The sequence below is a fragment of the Ceratotherium simum genome, chromosome 2, assembly GCF_057802395.1.
Source record: "Ceratotherium simum simum isolate JZ-2026a chromosome 2, ASM5780239v1, whole genome shotgun sequence".
In the NCBI taxonomy this organism is placed as follows: domain Eukaryota; kingdom Metazoa; phylum Chordata; class Mammalia; order Perissodactyla; family Rhinocerotidae; genus Ceratotherium; species Ceratotherium simum.
Window position 1 is genome coordinate 40,310,934 of NC_141901.1, and position 17,034 is coordinate 40,327,967.

General features: G+C 57.4%; 1 protein-coding gene across 1 annotated transcript; it reads left to right on the forward strand.

Annotated features, from left to right (window-relative positions):
• Positions 1-6,756: 6,756 nt before the first annotated feature.
• CRABP2 (cellular retinoic acid binding protein 2) lies at positions 6,757-11,902 on the forward strand. The gene is made up of 4 exons (XM_004436229.3): positions 6,757-6,955; positions 10,446-10,624; positions 10,836-10,952; positions 11,424-11,902. Exons 1-4 carry the CDS (start codon positions 6,886-6,888, stop codon positions 11,472-11,474), a joined length of 417 nt encoding a protein of 138 aa, XP_004436286.1. The 5' UTR covers positions 6,757-6,885; the 3' UTR covers positions 11,475-11,902.
• The last annotated feature ends 5,132 nt before the right edge of the window (positions 11,903-17,034 follow it).

Genomic DNA, 17,034 nt, shown 5'->3' on the forward strand with positions numbered 1-17,034 from the left:
ACCCATCCTCACCCCGCTCTGCACACTCTTCACTCCAAGGCAGGGACTGCCTCCTCCCAGTTTTGGAATCAATTCTTTGGGGCTCCTGGGAGCAGAGCACCAGGGGGTCAGGGAGCTTATAAGAGGAGACTTGGCCTGCAGAGACCACAATGCCCACCAGCAGTGAGGAAGGCCCCACGAGTGTTCTGGACTCAGGATGGCTCCCACTCGAGGCCAGTTAGGCGAGCTCAGTGGGAAGACTGACTAACCAGAAACCCAGAGCACTGGGAAATCTGGAAACCTGCCGCTGCCAGTCGCAGAGCTCTGGGATTCAGGAGGTGTGAGACCATGGCAAGTAGGTTGGCAGCTGCGAAATCCAGGAGCTGCTGGCTCCTTTGATCCCCCAGGGCCAAAGCTCCTCTTGGATGTCTTCCCCAGGTTGGTGGAGGAGACACAGGCAGGGGGAGGTGGGGACTTTGTCAGGGGAGTGTGTCCTCAGCCTGGCCAAGTGACCTTCGCAGGCGCTAGCCCAGTGCCCTCTGGGAACCCCGGGCAGGCTGGGGGCCCTGGTGAATGGAATGGGGTAGGGGTCCTGGGCAGGGGGAGGCGGGGAGACTGTTCAGTTTCTTTCTTTGACAGATAACATTTTCCAGAGCTGGCGCCCGCAGGGAAAGGAAATCAGAGCTTCCCACCTCACACATCTTTTTCCCATTTTGTTCAAGCTGCCCAGGAAAAGCCATTAGGGCTAGGTCAGTCTGGGCCTCCCCCACCCGCCCATCTCTCCAGCCCTGCTCTAAGGAGGGATGGGGGTTGGGGGTCACTGGAAGGACAAGGCCCTAGCCTGGCTAAGGGGCCAGACTCTGAACTCTTGTATCCCTTCTTAATTCCCTCCCTCAAGATGGGAGGGTGGGGGCAAGGACCAGGAATCTGGGCTCCTGGGGGCCTCCCTTACTCTGCTCAAATCCCCCTGCACCTCCAATTCTGTCTCCAGGAAGTCTGGTCCACTGGCCCCAAGGAAAGCCTAGCCTGGCTTGGTCTGCAGCAGGAAGGGCCCAGGGATTGGGAAGCTGGTCCTTATTAACCGACTCCTGGGGCTTCAGCCCGCTCCCTGGAGCCATTAGCACAGCTGGTTTCCGTAGGCCCCTAGGAGTCAGGCTGGGGCCAAACTACTGGGTCTCATTGTCTGGAGACAGTAGCTGCATTTGGGGCTGGAGAGAGGAGGGAAATGGGAACACTAACGAGCCTTAAGGAGGCGTTCTCCCCAAGCTGGCTGACCTCCTTCCTGAGGCTGACACATCAGTCCATCTTATCCTGCCTCACCCCCCAGGGACAGCAAGTCCAATACCCTCTTTCTGTCCCCATCCAGAACATCAAAGCCCCGACCTGGGCCCCCTCAGTCTCTTCTCTGGGACCTCGCCCTTCTCCCCTCCCTCTTGATTCTTTCCTCTTCAATCCTGGAGTCTCGTTATCTGGCCCAGTGCCCACCTTGTGCAATTCAGGCCAGAGGAGGAACACAACACCCACCCAGTCTGCAGCCCTGCGGATTTCCTTCTTTCTCCAGAAACTCCAGATCATTTCAATGGGGAGAGGGATTCCCCAGACCCCTGGCTCTTCTTCTATGTCCCATCCTCAGAGGGTGGGAGAGGAGGCATCTGGGAGATGGCTTGGGCTCCCCAGAACCAGTCTTGGGCTAGACTGCAGGCTGTTCATCTTTTCCAGGGCTGGCCACTGTCCCCAGGTGCCATGCAAACTCAGGTTTTCAGCCTGAAAAACTTGTCACGGCTACAGCCTTCCCTCTCCTGCCCTGGGCTGCCAGGGGTTAAGGGGCCAGTGCAGGGCAGGGGGCGGGAGTAGCAGAGGGGTCTGGCCCTAGTCACTGGGTCATAAAAGCCAAGAGGAGTTTAACTTCGGGTCACAGTGCTGACTGACTTCTCCATCCACAATGCTGCCCTGGGGCGATTCCTTCAGGAGGGGGAGAAGGGGCCCAAGCTGGCCAGGGTCAGGCCCAGGCCTGTCCCCCTTCAGATGTTGGCAGCTGCCACCGACAGGGCCGGCCACACTGGATCCCCACATCAACCTGGAGATTCTCCGAGAAGCAGGGTGGCTCCAGAAGAAGGGGGGTGGAAATTTGGTGCCTTTCACCAAAGGGAGAAAACTGAGCAGCATCCTGAGTGGGGAAAGAGATGACCCCCCCCATGCCAAGAAGCAGCAGTCTGGGTGGTAGAGCCAGGGCAGTGGGACAGAGAAGCAAAGACCCCAGGGTCAGAGAACAAGATCAGTGCGGCGGCTAATGGCCCCTGTGCGGGGTCTCCAGGCTCTTCAATGGCTGCCCACCCTCTACGTCGCCCCCTGAGGAGGCCAGCAGAGCCAGAGGCCTCTCTCAGGGGACAGAGATTCAGTCCTGACAAGTCCTCAGCCAGTGCATCCCCACCTCCTCCCTCTCCCCTTGGCTCAGCACGCTCCGCCCAGCCCTGGTGAGAGCATTGGCAGCTGGAGCTGGGAACCAGGTAGCAGAGCCAAAAATAACAGAGGAGCCGCCTGGCTGCCTGGGTGCTGCACAGCACATCCTCTCCAGGTCCAACTGTAATCCCTCCTGTTACAGTCAGCCCCCTCCTCCCACCCTGTGGTTCTGACCCTACTGAGCCACACCTGCCTCCCTTTGCCAGGGCCGAGGTGGCACTGGAGGTCACTGTCATCTCCTACCTTTGAGTCCAGCTGCCCCTTTCCCCAGGTCACTCAGGATTCTCTGCCCACACCTTCCCTAGTTCTCAGGATCTCTCCCCTGCGCCCAACTGTTACTGGGGAATGAGTCAGCTCCTTTCTAGATCTCTAACCATGTCTCCCAGGTTGCTGCTGGAAGGTCTTTTTCGGTCTAACTCCCATCCATCCTGCTGCAATGGCAATTTTATTTGTGGGGAATCAGAGCCCGGCCTTACCAGATTTGAAAAGGGCTGGTTCCCTGAACCCGGGGAGATAGACAAGAATGGAACATTCCCCTCTGTACTGAGGATCAGACCAGACTAGGAGGCAGGATGCTTGAGTTTACACTCTGCTGAGTGGAATACTGAGGGCTCAGGGAGGCCAGGAGACACAGCTGTCCTGCCCCAGCCACTCCAACTCCTTTCTTCTCCTCTCAGACCTCCTCACCCTCTGTAGAAGTCTTGCCTTCTTTGCTGCCCCTGCGCTGAATGGTAGAGACCCAGGTGTCCAGCCCCACCTGGGTTTAATTTCTACATGACTCCCAGCCAACAAACTCCCTGACCCAGCAGATGCAATAACACTGCTCAGGGTGAGGCTCTCCTGCAAGTGCTGGATTTGGCCTGAGACTCTCCTTGGTCCTGGTTGAGGGTGAAGGCGAGGGGTTCATGCCTCTCCCACTCTTCCCATCCCCATTGGCTGGGGTGGGTGGTCCCTCCTCCCCCACCCAGCCCCAAGGGAGTGATGGAGAGGGCTGAGGGCATCTCCTTTCCCGAGCCCCCAGACCCCTGAATCGTGAACACATCTACCCCACTCATACTCCTCCAGCCGTCCAGAAGCCTGCCCATCTCCATTCCTTCTGCTGCAAAACCAGCCACTTTCCTCTTAGCCACACTGCAATGGAAACAAAGCCCCAGAATGTTCTTTTCCTAACTCTCTCAAGCCTGTTTCCTCCCCACCCCACCCCCATCCTGCTCTGCTCCCCCAGCTTTTCTCACCAACCCTGCACCCTCTCCCCACTGGAGTCTCCAAATTCCTGGGGGATCCCCAAGAGGGGCATGACCAAGGCTCCTAGAAAGGGGGAATAGTTGCCCCCGGCAGATCTGCAGCAGATTTGGTCATAATTAAAAGGCCAGCGACACTGGGAAATTCCTTCTCATTGATCCCGGCGGGAAATTAAAGCCAGTTGTTGGTGAGTGAGTGATGCTGGCTAAGTGCCTCCCCATTGCCTGGTTCCAGGGCCGTAGCCCCTTGCCCCTAGACTCCCCCATCCTCCTCTGTTAGCTCCCTTTCCCTGTCCCTCCAGACCTCCATCCCACACTCCCCTCCCCTCCATGTCCCCCAGTCCCCTTCCCCTGCATCTTCCCTAAGCACCCCCCATCCGCCTGCATGCTCCCATGGGCTAACAGGACTGCTGGAGGCTGAGACCTCCAGCCTAGCAGCTCAGCCCCCTGCTCGGGACACTCTACCCACCTCCCTCAGCCAGGGTTGGGGTGCAGGGGCTGGAGCTCAGGCCCAGAGCTGCCAAACCACAAACACTCACATCTGGAAAAAATTCCCCTCCCAGCCCGACTTCCCTTTGTCTTACTTCTGTCTCTTTGGAAATTCTGGCCGCCTGGCCAGTGGGGGGAGTGAGGAAGTGAAGGGAGGGGAGTGGGCCCAGGCCTCCCTGCCCCCACCTCAGGGAGCCCCTTCCAGCCTCCCCAATATCCTCAGCCAGACTACATCCCTCCTCTGTGCTCCTGTAGGTCTAGACTCCTGGTGACCATCTTTTGGGGAGGTTTTAACATCGGTCACCAGGCTTGTGGGGAGAGGGCCTGCAGCGGCCCTTCTCTTCTGCAGTGGGAGGGATGCCCTTGGAGCAGGAGCCTGGACTCTTCTGGCTGGGGGCTCAGAGTAAGGTGGAGTGGAGATGGACATAGTGACCTGGGTGGAAGAGGTAGGGGGCTGTGAGGGGGAAGGAGAGGCAGCAGGAGTCTGGTTTCCACCGTGTTCCCTCCCCCAGCCTCTCCTCATCCCTTTGGCTGGGAGCCTGATTTCACTGTCAGAACCTAATCCCTCTCCCTCTACCTACAGCATTGCTGGAGCGGGCGGTGGGGGAGGAGCACAGGCAGAGCACTAAGCACCCCCCAGGGACCACCCCTGCCCCTCCACCACCTCTGCTTTTGTCTGTCCTTCCTCAGAGCTTCTCGACCTCCTGTCCTCTTACTTCCAGAAGCCCAGGCCACTCCCACCCCCAAAAAAGCTCTCCCACACAAAGCCACCCCTAAAACCAGGCTGAAGTGTCTAGCTCCCTTCTTCAAACCTGACAGTTTATTGGTTACTGCTGGGTGGGGCCCCATCAAGAAGTCCTTTCTACAGTCTAATCTCCATCCCTCCTGCTCCAGAATCATCCAAACTGCTTTATTTTTTCTACACATCCATTATTCAGAGATTTCCATCTTTACAGCACAGAGGCTCGACCCCCACTACCGTCTCCAGCCTTTAGTTCTCCACAATGCGGGGAATCCTCCAGCCCCTCTCTTTGGCTCTATTCTTCCCGACTCCTCATCAGCTAAGACCCCCAGCCCCCTATACCGTTCCAAGGTCTTAAGGGAAAGGGTTCAGAGTCTCAGAGAGCCTGTCCTCCGCTCCACCCACTGCCACGCTGGCAGGGAGGGGCCAGGGCAGGGACCCAGGGCTGGGACCAGATGTGGGGTTTTTCGTCCGTGCCTCGGAAGGAGCTGGGAGGGTGCCGGGGGTGGGGGTGGGCTACGGGCAGCGGGGCCACGTGCGCCGATTCGCCGAGGGCAACCGGGCCGCAGCGTGCCTCAGCGCTGGACAGGCCCAGACGGTTCGGCCCGCTCAGGGCACCGCATCCCGCTGGGCTCCGCTCCTCTGCGGTTTGAGGCCTCGGGTCTCCCGGCCTGTCTCCGAGGCTCCCCGCCTGACCTCCTTCTGTTTCTCTGTCTCCTCGCCCTCTCTTCTGGGGTCTCACGCACTCCCACTTGGGTCTCCGCGGGGAGCCGTGCCCTACCCCCATCCTTTGATCTACATCAAAGCGGCTCGCAGAGGGGCAGCCGCTCCCTCCGCCCGTTTTACGCCTCAGAATGGTGACACCTGAGACCCTGCTCCGCCCCTTCCCCGGGCACCCAGCCTCACTCCAACCTAGGTGGCAGCCCGGCGCGCCAGGGCTCCGCGCCTCCGTCCCGCTCTCCCCTCCCTGCCGCCTACATCGATCCCCTCGGGGGTCTGGGTAGCCAAAAGACCCAGAAAGCGCCTTAATAAAGACCTCGTGTCAAGTGATTGGCTGTGACCTCTGCCCTCCCCAGCCTCGCGCCCGGGGCTCCTACTTAACCCTTCGATGCCCGCACAACGCTTTAAGAGGAATGAGTCTCCCTCGCCAACTTCCAGCGTCCCCAGGCACTACCCGAGCCCGAAACGGGGTGGGGAGTCGGGGGTGAGGGTGGGGTGAGGCCCCCTCCCAGACTCTTCGAGTCGTTCCGGCAGGAGGCGTCGTTGCCTCACTTAGGGGCCTGGCCTCGGAACCCCAGGGCTCCCCAGTCGTGAGTTTGGAGCGGTCCCACTGGATCCGGTTCAGGCTTCAATGGAGCCAGAGCTCGGCCGCCCGTTCTCTTCCCCAGCTCCGGCTCGCGAGCGGGGTTCACCTGCAGGTGGTGTCCCCGGTGTCCGGCGCCAAGGAGTCGAGCGCGCCGGGTCAGGTTGGGAAGGGGTGGGGAACATGCGAGACGCGACCCTGTGGCTCAGACTGCAGGACGTGAGACCCGAGCATCTGCGCCCCGGGTCTGGCGCCCGCTCCACTCGGCTGAGAGCCCAGTCCGAGCGCTTGCCCTCCCTCCGCCTCCCCATTCAGCCACTGTGCCCCCCAGCGAACCCTGCACCCGCCCAAGGGGCCAGATCCAGAGGCCTGGGGGCGGGGGAGGGCGGTTGGTGACAATGCAAGGCCGGGGCTCAGGGCCCCCCAGGTGGGGTGGGGGGCGGAGCGGGAGGCGGGTCCTCCATCTCATTCTTGGGCCGGGGCGGGCCCCGCGAAGGGTATAAAAGCTGCCGGCGCGGGAGCCCAGGCCAGCTTTGGGGTTGTCCTGGGACGTGTCCCGGTTCCTGAGTCTCACGATTCGGGGAAGGCGGCGGCGACATCTCTTTCGACTAAAAGACTCAGCGTCCAGTGCTCCAGCCGAAAGATCTACAGGCACCACCGGCGCTGCCACCATGCCCAACTTCTCTGGCAACTGGAAGATCATCCGATCGGAAAACTTCGAAGATTTGCTCAAAGTGCTGGGTAAGGAGATTTTAGAGCGCCCGGGAGAGGAGAGGGGGCGCGGGAGTCCTCCGAGGTGGGTGGGGGAAAGAAAGGAGGGCTGGAATCAGGGCGTGGGAGGCTGGGCTCCTGCATCCCCAAGAAAAGGGGCTGGACGCCTAAATTCTGCTTTCTCCGGCGGGGCGCCCACCGATGCCAGCTCCTGCGGTGACTCAGCCTGTGATTCAAGTAGAAACCAGAAGCACGAGGTCGGTATCCCTTGGGGTGGGGCCGGGGGGCTCTCCGCAGTTCGGGAGCTGCAAACCCTGTATCCAGGCTGATGGATCCCTACCCAGCCGAGCCCCTTGGACACATTCCTACCTCCTTCCCCTTGCCCGCTGAGGGTAACCCAATCCGGGGGCAGGTTCAGTACCTCTGTGCGCCCGGCTCCACCCACCAGGTGATCGCCACCCCAGCCCTCTGATCCCCCTTGGATCCCCCTTCAGCTCTTTCCACTTTGCTCCCCCCACCCCCCATCCATGAGACAAATATTTTCCTACAGCGAGCAGCTCCAGAGTCCTAAAATCGCTCTGGATAATTATCACTTTCTTAGATTTCAACAAATGGCTTCGTGTGAAATCCCAACACCTCTTCCTCCCTTTCCAAAAATCCGAGTTCTTTCTCTCTCCCTCCCTGGAGACTCCCTGCAGCCCAGCTGAGTGTGTTGGTTAAAGGTCGGGGAAGTTGAACCTACCCAGACTGCCCTTCCCAACTGCTGTGTGCCCTCCCCTGTCTGGGAAGGGGAGGAAGCCCGTACTGGCTGGCAAGAGTGCTCTGGGAAGAGATAGAGGTTAGTTAAGGACCCCAGACGCTGGGAGCCTAAGGGTAAGCATACTGTCAATTTCTGGCCGGAACAGAGAGACTCCAGTTGGGCTGGGGTGAGGGGCACCTTGTGTAGGGCAAGGAGCTGTAGGAGTGAGTCTGGACCTACGAAGGGTCTGGAATGCTATGCAGAAAGCAGGGATTTCCATCATTCCTTGCTGTTAGTTCTTCTTGTAATCTAACCAGAGTATTTCTTGTTGTCATGTCAGTCTTTCTTGCTCTGCTCTTGCTGAAATTAGACACAAAGGATAGAGGTTTTTTCCCTTCCAAAAACCTAGTTGCTGTTCCCTCCCTCATCTTCTCTGGATTCTGGCCCCTCTCCCCAGTGGATGAGGCAGTGGCCTGGCACACCCCCAGACTCCAGCTGGAGAGTAAGATCTGAAGCCCAACCCTGTTTGTCTGTCTTCAGTCTGTCTTCCCTGCAGGGTCTCTGAGAGCCACGTGCCCTCCTTAGGCCCTGCTAGGGGGCAGATTGAAAACAGACTCGTTAGACAAACATAGTCCTGAGTCAGCCAAAGTCACAAAGCGGAGGCCCCCAGCTCCACAGGCACCAGAGGCTGGCTGGAGGAGTGTCTCCTCTGACCCCAGCCTTGCCTCAGCAGGAGCCTTGGTCCCTTCTCACCCCTCTTGGCCCTATTCAAGTGTCTCTCTCCTAGGGAGGGATGCTCAGGTATTTGCGGGGCACCTGTCCCATCCAGTAGGATTGTCATGGAGCATGGTTAGCAGGTTCTGCTCCTGTAATAGGAAAGATGGATGTTAGATAGCAGGACGGAGTTCCCAGGTAGCAGCAGAGAGTGAAGTAGTCTTTTTGTCCAAGAAGATAGAGTGGGATGTGTCTCCTCTACCAAGTCATTGGACCAGGGAACCTCAGTCATTTCTCCCTGGACCAAGAGATCAGCAGCCAAGAAGCAGGTTCCTGGGGCTCCGGAGGGACAGGGCTTCCTCCCTCCTGCTCCCTTCTGTCTGGAATAGAGTGGGTCTGCTCTCGTGCCAAGGGGAAGGAGGATTTGTTTCTCTAGGAACCCAGGTCTGGAGTCAGGGGTAGGGGAATCCCTTTTGCCTGGCCCAGCCCACTTTGGCTTCCTCATCCCCACTCATCACTTCCCTGAAGGGCTCTGCTCCAGTTCAGGGCGGGAAGCCAGGCCAGGTGAAGTGGTGTGCAACGTGGACCTGGGCCCTGGCCAGAGTGCCTCCCTGCCTGCTTGTCTTCCTGTCGGAGAGGTGCTCTCTCCTGGCTCCCCCACCCCTCTTAATAACTGGGGAGCAGATAGGGCCGGCCTGGTGGCGCAAGGGGTTGAGTGCCCGCGCTCCGCTGCAGCGGCCGGGGGATTCCCAAGTTCCGATCCGAGGCGCGCACCGCTGCACCGCTTGTCAAGCCATGCTGTGGCGGTGTCCCATATAAAGTGGAGGAAGATGGGCATGGATGTTAGCTCAGGGCCAATCTTCCTCACAAAAAAATAAATGAATAACTGGGGAGCAGAAAGAAAGGGTCCAGTCTGGGAAAGGATATGGGGGACAGGCACAGAGACTCTGAATCCACACAGGCCAAATGAGAAGACCTGACCACCTGAGGTGGGGTGGGTGATCCTGGAGTCAGGGACCCATCAGGGGTGGGCAGGGGAGTGTCCCTTTCTGTCCCTTGTTGGGAGAGGGGCATGGAAGCCTTCCAGGAAGGCAGGTGAAGAGGAGTCTGATGCAGGGAACTTTTTCTGAGCCCCAGCTCTGGCTTTTTCTTTGCCTTCCTTTTATCAGTAAAAATAACAGCAACAATAAGAATAGCGACTGTTTCCTGAAAACTTAAAGGTGTGCCTGGCATTGTGTATGCTAGCCCCTAAACACACATCATCTCATCTGCTAGGCTTTGGAAGAAGCCTAAGGAGGAATTGAGGAATCTAAGGCTCAGAGAGGTTAAGCCATTTGCCCAGGGTCACCCAGCCTGCAAAGGAGGCTGAGCCTCGTGGAAATCAGAGCCTAATGGATCTTATTCCAGAGCCTGTGGCTTCCCCAGGCTGCAGGCCATCCTGTAGAGGGAAGCAGCTGCCTCACCTCTTCCCCTGCTGAGAATCTCTGCTCTTTCTCATTCTGGAGAGGGACAGAGATTGAGCAAATAAAGGCGCACCAGATGGGGAAGGTGGGTAGGGCAGAGAGGGAAGTGGCCCCTACTTCCAGGATGATAGTTGTGAGGCCTGGCTGGGGAGGGTCTGATCTGTGCGTAGGCAGGGGTGAAGACACAGTGGATCTGATGAGCCCACCCCGGCAGATGGTCTCAAGCAGGGTGGATAAAGGGCCAAAAATGAGGTGAACGGAGCCCACAGCAGGATGGGTGCTGGGTATGGGGAATGGGGAGAAGTGCCCCTGAGAACTCGGAGAGTGAAGAGCCAAGACTCCAGGCCTGCTGATTCATCAAGGTGGGGCCGAAGCTAGAGCAGGACTCCCAAGGGCAAGCACTGCCTCTCTGCCCCTCCTCCCTACACCCCACCATCCGGCAGGGCTGACCACCTGTCCTCTCCCAGGACACCCAGGCAGACTGCCCCCTCCCCTAGCCACTCGGCGGAGTTGGAGTTGAGCCTACTCCAGCTGTCCCGTGGGGAGGGTGCAAGATGAGTGCCTGGAGCGCCCCTACAGGTGAGCCTCTCTCCTCTCCCCGCAGGGGTGAATGTGATGCTGAGGAAGATCGCCGTAGCTGCAGCGTCCAAACCAACCGTGGAGATCAAACAGGAGGGAGACACTTTCTACATCAAAACTTCTACCACTGTGCGTACCACGGAGATTAACTTCAAGATCGGAGAAGAGTTTGAGGAGCAGACTGTGGACGGGAGACCCTGTAAGGTGAGTGCCAGGCAGGAGTTCCTCAGGGTCCTGGCTTCTAGTGCCCTGCCTCTCAACATGCCATTTTCCAGTCTTTCCTGGATTCTGTTCTCCATTTCCAGTGGAGAGAGTTCCGAGGTAGTGGTGGTGGGTCAAAGAGGGTACATCCCCATTCCTCTCGCTGCATCGTCCCTGCTGTGGGCCCAGCTCACTTGTCACCTCTCTCTTGCAGAGCCTGGTGAAATGGGAGAGTGAGAACAAAATGGTCTGTGAGCAGAGGCTTTTGAAGGGAGAGGGTCCCAAAACCTCCTGGACCAGAGAGCTGACCAATGATGGGGAGCTGATCCTGGTAAGGCCTGCCTCCTCCCAGCCAAGAGCAAGCCTGTGTTACCTTTGGAGATTTTGGGGGGCATTCCAGGGTGCAGGAGATTCAAGGACAACCATGGCTGGTCTCCCACCTCCTTGTGAGGCTGCTGGGGAAGGGCCAAACTGTCCCTAACTCATAAGGTGCCCTTGTGTGAATGCAAAATGGTGGCCCTTCTGTGTGGAGCAAAGGATGGGCACTGAGAGGCCCCAGCAGTTCTTCCGGGGGGATCTTCCCGGCTTGGGGAGGAGGATGTAGCATGCACCCCTGGGGCTCTATTGCCATCCTCCCTGCCATGATGCCCCGGCACTTTGGGACCTGCACCTGCCTGCTGGTTCTGAGCCAAGAAGCAGGTTTGGACCTGGAGGCCAAGCAGAGTACCTCCATTCTATTCTCCTCCTCCCAAACCACAGGACCCAGGGGCTCCCAGGCTAACAATACCTTCTGTCCTTCCAGACCATGACAGCGGACGACATCGTGTGCACCAGGGTCTACGTACGCGAGTGAGTGGCTGTGGGTCCAAGAGCCGCCTGAGCCCACCACCAGCCCATGCTCCCTGCTTCACTGCCCCATGGGCCACCCCTCCTCCCCATTCCTTCCTTCTAGACTAGCTCTCCCCTCACCCTGCTCACTTCTGGGGGGTGCTGGATGCCTCCTGCAGGGCCTCTGCTTTTTTTGGCCCCTCCTCCCCTCCCCTACACCCACAAAAAGGGGTGGATTGCAGGACCCCAGATCACCCATTCCGGAATCACTCCCCCCGCCCCCAGTCAGCAGTCCCAGCCCCAAACCACCCAGAACACAGTCTCTCTTTCTGTGAGGGGACCTGAGGGCCGGAGTGGGAAAGACCGGCCCTCTGGCTTCCACTCTGTCCCTGTAGCCTATACAGTGTAGAATATTTATTGGTTAACTTTGTTAAAATGTTTTTAAAAACAAAACCTGCCTCTGGCTCCTTGGGAAGTGGGTAGATAAGTCGCCTGAGTTCAGGCTTGCCTCTGAAGTGCACGGTGAAAGCTGATGTTTCAGCATATGGATGTGAATTACACGATACAACACCCTCTCCCCACCACCCCTTCATCAGCTGCTGAATCCATGAGCATCACCTCCACTTCCCCTCCCCTAGCCTCCTTGGTCCCCTGCTCTGGTTCCAACGTCACCAGGGCCTGTCCTCCTGACCTCTTGGTGGGGGTGCTGGGCACTGAGGAGCTGATTCCCACCTTCTCCTCCCATGTTTTCCAGGACAGTGACACAGTTTCCTCCTCCTCCTTCAATTCTTCCTTCTCTCTCCTCTAACCTCAATCTGTGGGCGACTCCACTCCTGGCCTTGGCCTCTCACACATTCCAGATGAGTTCATCGATGCCCACAGGCTAGCCTTGCTCCTGCCCAGGTCTCTCAAGAAGGTCTCATCCTGCCTGTCAGCCCTCTGTGTCTGAGACAAGTCCATCTCTGCCTTGAGAGCCACACATCCCTTCTGCCCTGGCTCCTAGATCTTCCAGGGCCCCTGGATCCTCCTCCCATCCATCTCCCTGAGCCTCCACACTCAGGTCTATACCATGTCTTCCCAAATTCCATCACAGTCTCTTTCAAAGGCCTGCCCTCCTTCCCAGGCCCCTGCACTAGACCAGACCTTCTCATTGCTCACCTGGCTTGAGACAGCAGCAGCTTCTAACTGGTTTGCCTGTTTGGCTCTTCCATTGTCATGGCGTGATAGAATGAAATGAGCACAAGTGTTGGAATAACAGAGGTTTGAATCAAAACCTGGTTCTGCCACTTGCTAAATAACTTGCTATTTAGTTTCTCTGAGCCTTAGTTTTTTGTTTGTTTGTGTGTTTTTAAACACAAAATAACGTAATTTAATGGCTTATGTACTGGGAAGTTTCAGCTGGGTCTGGCTTCAGGTGTGGCTAAATCCAGGGCCTCAAACAAGGTCATCAACCTCCCTCTACATTCATTCTGCTCATCTCCGTTTCTTTTGTGCATTGGCCGCATGCAATCCCGTCACATAGAAGTTTTCTCTAAGTCATGTGAAATTGGCTTCAGTTGCCCCAAACTTAACATGGTTACAGCTTGACATCCAAAAAGAAGAGGGACTCTCTCCCAGGGTCCATATCTTCAACCTCCCAGAAGGACTCTGCTTGGATCCCATGACCATCCCTTGGACTAATTGCTGTTAACAGGGCAAGGGGCCCAATGACTGGACCTCATCCACACCCATGGCCAAGGTCTAGGTGGGACACTGATTGACAATTCACCAGAATCCCATGGGCTGGGAAGGAGCACTTTTCCAACGAAGAGGGTTGCTATGAGTCTCAGGTTTCTAATCTATAAAATAGCAATTATACATAACAATTACCTCATAAGGATGTTGCAATAGTTAAATAAACGTCTCATTAAGTACATAGCACTTAGCAATAGTAAGGCCTCAAAAAACGATGGTCCTACCTCTCTGATCCACCCGCCACAATCCTGCCAGGGGGATCCTTCAAAACATAAATTTTATTATGTGAGGGCCCTGATTAAAAAGCAATAAAACAAAACAAAAACCTGAGTTGCAGCCCCTCTTTTTATCCAGAATAAAATCCAAACTGGAATCCGAGGCCCTACGCCTTCCTGCATGTGCTCCTCCAGGTGGGCCTCTGCTCCACCTCCCCTGCATGGTCTGCTGCCCTCTTGCCCCTTGGCACCCCGCGCTTCTCCAAAGCGTAGCTCCTCGTGTAGCCCGAAGCGGCCTCTCCCTCCATCAGCGCTGACAGCCAGCGGTCATGCTTCACAGCCTCTGTGTCAGCGGTGAACCTCCTCTCCCTGCAAGACCAGGGTGCCCTGGGGCCCAGGCCTCCCACTCCTGCCCCACGAGAGGCCGCGTGCTGCAGCTGAGGGTAAGGGCCAGGGAGTGGGGAGACTGCATCCAGAGTCCCTGGGCCAGTGAGTCCCCTCTCTGAGCATGGGGTCGGGGAGATGAGGGGCCCTTTCATTTTATCATCCAACCATTGTTTTCTGAGAGCCTCCTAGGAGCTGGGCACCCTGCTAGGTGCTGGGAACACAGAAATGAATAAAACAGACAAGATCTCTGCCCTCATGGGGCCTGTGGGGAGGAGGAGGGGAACAGAAAGTTCCCCTAAACAGAAAGTTTAGTGGGGAAAGACTGATGATTCCAAAATAAATGCACTAATAAATATATAGCTGCATATTGTGCAAGTGCAAAGAAAAGGGGAGCAAAGAGAGAGAGCAGGGTGGAGAAGACCTCATTTCGATTGGAGGCGAGCAGCAGTGTTGGGAGAGGATGTGTTTCGGAGAACAAAGCACTTAGGTGAGGCCTGAAGGACTTAGTGGGAGAGAGCAGAGGGGAAGGTGCTCCAGGCAGAAAGGACCACAGAGTAAAGGCCCTGAGGACAGTTTGGGGCATCCAAGGTCCCAGGATCAATAGAGGGCAGTTGGGAGCCATCAGGGGCTGGATCGTGTAGAACCTGAAGGCCACAGTAAGTATTTCTTATTTTATTCTGAAAGGAACGAGAAGCCATCAAAGGATTTTAAAAAGGGGGTGCCATCCCATTTGTGTTTTTAGGAGTTCCCTCTGGCTGCCAGGTGGAGATGGGTGGGAGAAAAGGGGGAGTGAAGGAAGAGCCAGCAGGAAACTGGTGCGATGCTCGGGCAGAGGGTGGAGAGAAATTCAGCGGAGGGTGCTGAGATGGAGGGTGCAGACTCGGTGATGTATCAGACAGGAGGTGGGGGGTGAGGGACAGGGAGGTGCCAAGAATGGCTCTCTGGCTTTAGTCACTGGGGCGCTGGTGGTACTGTTTTCAGTAATGAAAATGAATCAGGCTGGGCTTTCTGGATGCCAGTATTCTGTTTGTTTTAATCCAGAAGAACCCTAACTCCTCAGCCTGAGCCCTCACTTCATCTTTCTGCATCACCTCCTCCCCTCTCTCCCCATCCTTGGCTCCAGCTTCCTCTGACCCCCATCCAGGCTGCTGGCTCCCCAGCCTGCCCTTCCCACCTTAACTTGAGTCCTCACTCTCATCCTGGAAAGATGCCCTCCCGGCCCCCCCTTTCCAGGCCCTGGCGGCTGGAGTGCTGTCTGTCAGTTTGTTCAAAGCATCTGCTCAAGCATCTGCCTAGATTGTCTCTTTCCGGAAAAAATTGTTGAGAAGGGCAGAGAGAAGAGGTGTATTTCTTTGTCAAGAGATCCCTGAGGGCAGGGACTAGGTCTCATCATCAGACTGGGGGCTCCCTAAAGGCAGTGGCTATGTGTGCCCCCTGAGACTGGGGCTCCCTGTGGGTGAGGGCAGGGCCCTTCCCCCTGGCCCTGCTTCTCCAGGACTTCCCTGCCTGCCCGCCAGCCTGAGGTGACAGGGAAGTTATAGTTTGGGACCCGGAAATTGGATCAGGGAGGGGCCACCGCACCCAGTTGGCCCAGCCGGTGAGAAAGTTCCTCCAGCTTCCCCTTCCACCCTGAAGGCCTTCTCGGGCTCCTCTTCCGTTACGCAGGCCTTTATTACTCAGCAGTGCACGTGGGAGAAAATGCACAGGAGCCCTTCTTCTCCGCCCGCATCCCGAAAATTCTGTGAGATCTCTGTGGGCATTCTTCTCTGAAGTCCAGGCTTCTCAGAGTCCAGCCCTAGGAGAGGGCGACAGAAGGACCTGGAGCACTGAGCCCACAGTCCTGTGAGGGCAGGTGCAAGGAGGGCCAGAGATGGTAGGAGGGCAAAGACAAGGGAGGGGGCACGCGTGATTCTTCTCTGGGGTTGGGGGCTGACAAAAAAGGCAGAGGCCCTGACAGGCACTGGGAGAGCCTGCCAACGTCTTAGGGAAACTGAGGCATGCACACACACACCCCCCCCCAAGAGACAGGAGCATGGAGTTGAGAGAAAAGCCCAGTAATGTTAAAAATCAAGAGATTCAGGGCACAGCTGAGACCAAGGAGGAGAAAGCCCAAAGGCAGCCCAGGCCCCAGGGTGCCTCTGAGGCCCCCAGAACCCGAGGGCAACTCCATGCCTATGTGTGGCAGGAAGAGCCAAGTTACAGGAATCCACATGGGAAGGACTGGCAGAGTTGGGCCAGAGACAGGAAGCCCTGGGGGGGGGGGGGACTGGGCTGGGAGGGGAGGAAAGGGAGGAGACTGGGGGAGGGGGACACAGGAGAAAGAGGGGGCAGGGAGGGGGTGGAGATCCAGACAGAAGAGGGCTGCGATACTCAGGAGGAGGGGAGGAGGGGGAAGAAAGGGCCCCAGGGGCCGGGGGGGGGGGGGGGGGGCGGGCAAAAGAGAGGGGGGCGTGCTGGTCAGGCCCTCTGACCCCAGGTCCTGACAAAAGGCTGCCTAAGGACCGCCACAGGCACAAGATGGATGGGACTGGGGCCGCCAAGCCCTTTGTGGCAGGGGATGAAAGGGAGCAGGCTCTGAGGAGAGTCCTCCAGGGTCCCCCACCTCTTGTTGGCTCCCCTGCCTCTCCCTACAGTGACCTCAGGAGTCTTTATTTTTTATTTATTTATTTTTTTAATAATTTTATTTATTTACTTTTCCCCCAAAGCCCCAGTAGATAGTTGTGTGTCATAGTTGCACGTCCTTCTAGTTGCTGTATGTGGGACGCAGCCTCAGCATGGCCGGAGAAGCGGTGCGTCGGTGCACGCCCGGGATCCAAACCTGCGCCGCCAGCAGCGGGAGTGCACGCACTTAACCGCTAAGCCACAGGGCCGGCCCTCCGGAGCCTTTAAATGTTGGTGGGGGGTTGGGGAGAGACTGTGGGGGAGGGTAGGAGGAGCTAAGTCCAACCAGGTATTTCTCCTGGCTGGGCCAGTCACACCTGAGAAAGACGGGGGGACCAGGGTGTCCTTCAGTCTATATAGAAAGTGAATCAGTCACGTACAAATAAGATGCAAACACAATGCCTGGAGGCCCAGCAGAGGGGCTTGAGACTGGTGGTTCTAGCGAGGGTCAGGGGTCCTCTGATCAGGTTCCACCTCTCCTTCAGGCCTGCCATTGCCCTCTTGATCTCTTGGCTTCTTCCTGCCCCTGTCCCCGTTGGCACTGCCTGTCGAGAAACCAGTTCTGTTCCTGCCCTGGATAAGGATCTC

Bases quoted from the DNA above. Each gene is read 5' to 3' on its own strand.
- CRABP2 (XM_004436229.3), top strand. From the start codon at position 6,886: ATGCCCAACTTCTCTGGCAACTGGAAGATCATCCGATCGGAAAACTTC. The intron at 6,956-10,445 runs GTAAGGAGATTT...CTCTCCCCGCAG, and splicing joins AGATTTGCTCAAAGTGCTGG to GGGTGAATGTGATGCTGAGG. The intron at 10,953-11,423 runs GTAAGGCCTGCC...CTGTCCTTCCAG, and splicing joins ATGATGGGGAGCTGATCCTG to ACCATGACAGCGGACGACAT.